This window comes from Hipposideros armiger, unplaced genomic scaffold, assembly GCF_001890085.2.
Source record: "Hipposideros armiger isolate ML-2016 unplaced genomic scaffold, ASM189008v1 scaffold_283, whole genome shotgun sequence".
Classification (NCBI taxonomy): Eukaryota; Metazoa; Chordata; class Mammalia; order Chiroptera; family Hipposideridae; genus Hipposideros; species Hipposideros armiger.
The window spans coordinates 47,516-55,068 of record NW_017731633.1 but is presented as its reverse complement, the minus strand read 5'-3'; the positions used below and the strand labels follow the sequence as shown (position 1 = coordinate 55,068).

General features: G+C 40.1%; 1 protein-coding gene across 2 annotated transcripts in view; it reads left to right on the top strand.

Moving 5' to 3' along the window:
* The first annotated feature begins 960 nt into the window (after positions 1-960).
* The window catches only part of SULT2A1 (sulfotransferase family 2A member 1), a 15,528-nt gene continuing 8,935 nt past the window's right edge, over positions 961-7,553 (top strand). The window contains exons 1-3 of one of the 2 annotated variants that reach the window (XM_019658129.1): positions 961-1,164; positions 2,447-2,655; positions 4,009-4,135. In XM_019658129.1, coding sequence (XP_019513674.1) covers positions 1,029-1,164; positions 2,447-2,655; positions 4,009-4,135 — 472 coding nt within the window. In that variant the 5' untranslated portion in view covers positions 961-1,028. The remainder of the gene's footprint in view (positions 1,165-2,446; positions 2,656-4,008; positions 4,136-7,553) is intronic. The other variant, XM_019658130.1, reaches the window with a different exon arrangement.

The window sequence follows — 7,553 nt, the reverse complement described above, 5'->3', positions numbered from 1 at the left end:
TTTGTGGTCTAAGATCTAATCTAGGATTTAGTGTACATGTTCCTTTAATCTGGAACATACCCTCTGCTCTTCTTCTTTTTTTTTTTTCATGACAATTTGAATAGTACCAGAGAATCATTTTGTAGAATATCTCTCAGTTGGAGTTTATACAATGTGTTCTTATGAATACATTCAGGCCTAGGGTTCATGTTTTAAATATGTCCACATAGAAAACGGGAGGAGGGAAGAGAGTAAATTTATAGCAGAGAAATCTGACAAACATTACCTCAGCCAGCCGATCAAGGTCAACATCAACAGTGATATGTCATGTTGATAATAAGTACCCTTGAAATATTATGATGATAATGGTATAATATTTTACCTCTGTAATCTTCCCCCCCCCAAAAAAAAGCCATAAACTCAGTCTAATCATGATACAAAAAACATCAGACAAACCCCAACAGAGGGACTTCTCCAAAATACCTGACCAGGACTTCTGAAAACTGTGACGGTCATAAAAAACCAGGGAAGTCTGAGAAACTGTCACAGCCAAGAGGAGACATGATGTCGCAATGTGTGTGGTCTCCTGGATGGGATCTGGAACAGAAAAGTGACATTAGATATAAACTAGGGAAATCTGAAAAAAGTAGGAACTATGGGAACTTGTTATACTATCTTTGCAATTTTTCTACACACCTAAAACTGTTCTAAAAAAATCAAGCTTATGAAAAATATTTTTTAATTCACCCACATTTCTACATCGTTGGGCTTGTTATTGAATTCCTGGTTCCCTCCGATGAATTCAAACTCAGATTACCCCAAAATGTTCTCTGAATGACTTCATGGTTGCTCAATATTATCAACCTTGTGATCATTTACTAGTTACAATATCTGCTTCTCTTTATCAGCAGGTAAACTCCTCCACAAACTACGGGAGATTAATGATTGTTTTATCTTTACTATAAAAGCTTATCTCCCAGCAGCTGCCACAGATTCCAACAGTGACTACAGCTGAAACTCTTAACACCAAGTGCAAAGACCTCACCATAATGTCAGATGGGTATGTGTGGTTTGAAGGAATCCCTTTTCCTGTTGTGGATTTCACACCTGAACACATGAGAGAAGTGCAGGAGAATTTTGTGTTTAAGGATGAAGATGTCTTAATATTGTCTTTCCCCAAATCAGGTAAGACAGCTGAGACAGACTTCAGCTGTGTCCCTTATCCATTCAGTAGACGAATGGAGTGCTTTCTATATGCCAGACAGCATGTAATGCTTTGGGGGAACAGAGCTGTGCCCTAATACCATGTACTTTCAGAGGAAAGGATTTAGCCAAGCAGTTACACAGTAAGATGGATGTTCAGAGGGGGTAGTTAAAGGTATTGGGGAACCCATAGGAGCAGATTTGGGTGCTGGTATGGAGAAATGGAGGACAATGACCAGTGAGGTCCTTATGGAAGAAATAGAAATAGAAAAAAAACAACAACAGGTGATTATGTGAGATGATGGATCTGTTAATTAGCTTGATTGTGGTAATCATTTCACAATGTACACACATATATATCAAATCATCTCATGCGTCTTAAATACATACAATTTTGATTTGTTAGTTGTATCTCAATGAAACTGGGGGCAATGAACAAAACACAAGTGTCATAGCCAAAAAAAAAAAAAAGTAGAAGAAATAGAATATAACCTGAGATGAAAAGAATGACTATGAAATTATTTAGTGCAAAAGGAATATTTTCAGGTAAAGGTATCAACATGGACAATGGGCAGGAATTGGAAAAAGCCTGGAAGATTCAAGGGATTTTATGACGGGATGTGGATCATATTTCTGTGGGGGGAGGGGGAGGAGAGGGACTGCAAATTGGGCAAGGACTAAGGCTGGAGGCATTGGAAGTGGCGAGGTAGTGAAAAGCCAAGGGCGATGGGAACATGTCACAAGGATTTAGGCAAATAGCCGAAAGGTGTAGGCAATCCAAATGTCCACTGACTGATGACTGGATAACCAAAATATAGTCTACACAGATAGTGGAATATTATTCAGCCTTAAAAAGGAAGGAAGTCCGGACACATGCTACCACATGGATAAACTGTGAAGACATTATGCTCAATGAAGTTAGCCAGTTACAGAAGGACATACACTGTATGATTCCACCTAAATGAGGAATCTAGAGTAATCAAACTCTAAAACAGAAAGTAGAGTGGTGGTTGCCAGGGATGGGGTGGTGAGGGTGGGGTGGGGGGGTGGGGAAGTGGAGAGCTTGTTTAATGGGTACAGAATTTCAGTGTCACAAGATGAAAAAGTCCTGGAGGTTGGTTGCATGACAATGAGAATATACTTAACACTACTACTGAACTATACACTTGAAAATGGTTAAGAAGGTATATTTTATATTTTATCACAATATTTTAAAATGTCAGATTAAAAAATGAGCGACCATCCTTTTTCCTTCTTTATCCAGGAACAAACTGGTTGATTGAAATTCTCTCCCTGATTTACTCCAAGGGGGATCCCAAGTGGATCCAATCTGTCCCCATCTGGGAACGCTCACCCTGGTTGGAGACTATGTATGGATATAAAACCCTAAAGGATAAGGAAGGGCCACGCTTCATGACCTCTCATGTCCCCATCCACCTCTTCCCCAAGTCTCTCTTCAAGTCCAAGGCCAAGGTCAGTGCACGATGGTCAAGATATGTTTGAACAATGCTTTTCAAACTTTAATGTGCCTAGGAATCCCCTGGAGATCTGGTTGAGATGCAGTCTCATTGAGTAGATCTGGGATGGGGCCTGACATCCTGCATTTGATGATGATCTGGTCCACACCTGAATACAAGGGCGTAGATCATTGCACAGATTATACGAGCCAGGCGTAAACCAGAGGTAATGCCAGCTCTTCGAAAACCGTTTTCAATCCAAGCTGAAATTATAACTATGTGTTATATACTAGATAACCCCCTTTTGTTGCTCTAGAAAATAATTAGCCAATCTTAATGAAATGAATGCCTCCTTCCACTTAGGTAGAAGCACCAGACATAGAGTTGGCCATTTGGAAAGCAGCAAATTCATAAATCCATGCCAGCGATTGCTCTGGCAGCATGGCTGGTTTTACTAACCACTATGTCTTTCTCTGTATAGCTGTCTATTGAGCTTAGCCGCCACACGAATCTCTCATGGGGCTGACAGATAATCACCAGAAGGGACCATGGATATCCAGGACCTAGCATATTTCAGATCATTTTTAGAAACATACTGTCCTGGAAGGTGCTAATTGGTTTGTGAGGGTTTTTTTTTTTAATGTTTTATGCTGAAATTAGATTGTAAAGCTTAGAATAATATTCTCCTCTCTGGGAAATTTCACAAGGCGTCATGGCACATGAAGTTGGTTGTTGTTTTTTAACCCATCACTTCCCAAGCTTATTTATAATACATGTATTTACATGTGTCTTCTCGGTGTTAAATCCCTGCATGGGGAAACTGAGGCCTAGAGAGAGTTGGGAACTGAGATCACGTTGCAAAGAAAAAGAAGTTAGTGCAGAATCCAGAATATTATTCAGATGTTCAAATGCCAAGTGTTCTCGCACGTGTGTGTCTGTGTGTTTGCACTAATCTGGAGTATTAGCTTGTCGAATCTTTACATATGTACATGACTGGGTAACTACCTTCCAGATCCAGATTTACAACACTTCCACTCCCCCAGAAAATCCCCTCATGGGCCTCCCCAGTCAATGCCTATCCACAGAGGTGACCATTGCACTGCCTTCAAACTCTGTAGGTTAGTTTTGCTTGTTCTTGAATATCATATAAATAGACTCATGCCATACAAACGTCCGCTGTGTATCTGTGAATAATCCCTTTTCCCATTAGTAATCTTTAAACTATAGTACATAAATATAATACCACTCACCTTTTAAAACTTTCTGGTTGCTTCCCATTGTGAGTAGACTATAATATTCCAGAGGGGAGGTTCAATGCTTGCCTCTTCAATTGTTATATTCTTAGTATTACCTCATTTTTCTCTTTAAGGTGATTTATATCATCAGAAACCCTAGAGATATTCTTGTGTCTGGCTATTTTTTCTGGATTACTTCCAATTTTGTTAAGAAACCAGAATCACTGGAACAATATTTTGAATGGTTCATCCAAGGAAAAGGTGAGTGAATGTCACATATGGCAGCTGGGGGATGTCAGAGACCTTTACCAGAACTCATCTGACACCCAACCTGATATCACTACGTCTCACTAACCTGTGGGTATAAGGTTCAATCACCTCTGGAACCCCAACATTTTAATTCCACACACTCTCACAAAGCAGCAGGACCCCAGCCAGCCTTTCAGGTTGCCCCATCATAAACCATCCCAGCTATGCTCTGCATCTCCAGGGCCTAACACAGAGCACTCGTATGCTTCTCCTCCACTCTCCTAATTTGTGGCTTTCTGAAAGTCAACTTTTCATTGGCCTCTTGGACAACACGATCCTGACTTTCCACTATTATTTAGGTGCATCCTTCTAAAACTCCCTTTATCCTCGTGTCCTATCTGCCTCAAAAATGCATGCAATTCCCTAGGATCTCTATACTTTTTAAAATTTTCTAAATATTGTTTTATATTAATTTCAGGCATACAGACATTTATACAATTTAAGAAATGATCCCCTGACTAGTCTAGTACCCACCTGGCACTATACATAGTTATTACCATATCATTGACTATATTCCCTGTGCTTTACTTTACATCCCCAAGACTATTTTGTAACTACCAATTTGTATTTCTTAATCTCTTCACCTTTTTCATCATGACCTCCAATCCCCCCCCCTTTCTGTTACCCTGATAAATCTATGCTTTGAATTATGTAGAGTTTCTAGGCTTTCTCAGGTACTTGAAATTTCACAGTTTTCCCCAAAACTATATGAGAAGTCCCATATTTCAGCTGTGATATGTCTCCCTAGCCTTAAATCTTTTCTCTAAATCCATGAATGCTTGTACTGCAGAGAAAACCATAGATACCTCTAACTCAGTATGTTCAAAATTGAACACCTTACCCCCATAACCTAAACTGCCCCATATTTATTTTATTAAATAAATAGAACCAACTCCTCATCCAAATGTGAGCATGATTCTGACGTTTCACATGTTATGTTTTTCCTATCCCACTTCCCCAGGGCCCTCACAAATTTCCTTTGTCTAAATCCCACAACATTTATTTAGATTTTTTTTTTCAGTTACAGTTGACATACAATATTATAATAGTTTCAGGGTACAACATAGTGATTAGGCATTTATAAAACTTACAAAGTGATCACCCAATAAGTCTAGTACCCGTTTGACACCATACATAGTTATTAGAGTATCATTGACTATATTCCCTATGCTGTACTTTACATCTCTGTGGCTGTTTTTTGTGGTTTTTTTTTAATTTTATTGGGGAATTGGGGGAGGGGAACAGCATTGGGGAATCAGGGAATGGGAACAGACAAGTTGTTCTCCCTTTGTTCTTCAGTCTAGTTGTGGAGGACGTTGCTTCACTGGCCCACATTGGTATTACCATTGCGCTCTTCGTGGGTAAGACAGTCACTCGCCGGCCATTAGCTGGCCACTCACGGCGGCTCACAGCAGCTCACGAAAGCTCACGCCCTTTGCCAGCCAGCCCCACTGCAGCCAATGCTGTCGCTGGCGACTCATGGCAGCCCAGCTCCAGGTCAAGCTGTTGTTCACCATCTTAGCTGTAGAGGGCGCAGCGTCACGGCCCTCATGTGGGATCCGAACAGGGGCCCTGCTGCTCAGAACTGGCATCCCAAGCCAACTCCTAACCAACATGCCACTCGGCTGGCCCTCTGTGGCTGTTTTTATAACTGGCGATTTGCACATCTTAGTCCCTTCCCCTTTTCACCCACCACCCCATCTGCCCTCCCATCTGGTAACCATCAAATGTTCTCTGTGTCTATGAATTTGTTTCTGTTTTGTTTGTTTATTTTGTTTTTTTTTTGATTCCACATATAAGTGAAATCATATGGCATTTGTCTTTCTCTGTCTGACTTATTTCATTTAGCATAATACCCTCTAGGTCCATCCATGTTGTCACAAATGGCAAAATTCACTCTTTTTATGGCTTAGTATAGATGTACCACATCTTCTTTATCCATTCGTCTGTTGATGGGCACTTAGGTTGCATCCATATTTGGCTATTGTAAATAATGCTGCATGGAATGTAGGGGTGCATATGTCTTTTTTTATTATTAGTTTCAGGTGTACAAAACAATGTAATATTTAGACATTTACACTCCTCACAAAGTGATAATGTGCTCTGTCTTTTCAATTAGTGTTTTGGGTTTCTTCAGATAAATTGCTGGGTTCTTCTTTGTCACTTGTTACAGCCTTTGTTTTAAAGTCTAGTTTGTCTGATATAAGCACTGCTATTCCAGCTTTTTTTTTTCATTTGCATGGAATATCTTTTTTCATCCCTTTACTTTCAGTCTGTGTGTATCTTTCAATCTGAAGTGTAAATTCTAAAATCTTGATTAATAGCTTCATTTTGGTCTGTTAAAATGACTGTATTTCGGAAAGTCTTCCTTTTCCACACCATATAAAATACCATCCCTTGGGCCGGACGAGTGGCTCAGTTGGTGAAGAGCTTGCTGAAGAGTGTGAGCTCTGAGCAACAGTGATTCAAGCCCCGGCCTGAGCAGAGGTGCAGCTGAGCTGCCAACAGGTGGCAAGATGGCTCAGCTAAAAAAATAAATAAATAAAATAAAATAAAATACCATCCCTCCCCATCTCTATAGTCTTACCTTTTTTCCCCCTTAGTACTCATCACCGATGAGCATGTATTCTAATTATTTCTTTATTCCATGTGTCTCCCCACTAAGATATAAGCTCTTTGAGTTGTTCATTGTTGACCCCAGGTCCTAATGTGGTGCTTGCCACATAGTGATCAGCTAACACACCTTTGTTAAGAATGAATATTTATTTGCCTCCCATTCTGTTGGTGCTTTATTAACCAGAGCCACTGTTACTTCCCACCTAGATTAACGTAATAGACTTGTCAGTGTCCTCACCTGCATGCTCTTTGGCCCTTCCAGGCTATGCTGCAATCATCTGTTACATGTGGACAAGTACACATTCCCTGGATAGTTTGCCCTCCGCGTAAAGTTCAACCTTCAAAGCCTACAGTCATATTTCTTATTGAGCTGATCCTGGCTGAACTCATCAGCCCTATCCTGCTTTGCTTCAGGTTACTCTTTTTTAGAAAAAAAAAAAAAGAAAAAAGAAAAAGCAACAGTGAAAACCCTATAATAGAAGCCCAGACGTGAAGAGAACAGCCCCCTCATCGATGCTATGTATTTGATATTGCCATTTGGTGTAGAAAGTAGTCTGACTTGTGCTTCCACTGTCAAGAAAGCCCCATCCACAGTGGTGGGTGATGAAGACATATCCTGGAAACCTCACGACTATCCCAAAATCTTGCTTATTTCTGACTTAAAATGCACACATCGGTCTTTTTCTTTCCTTCTTTCTTTCTTTCTTTCTTTCTTTCTTTCTTTCTTTCTTTCTTTCTTTCTTTCTTTCTTTCT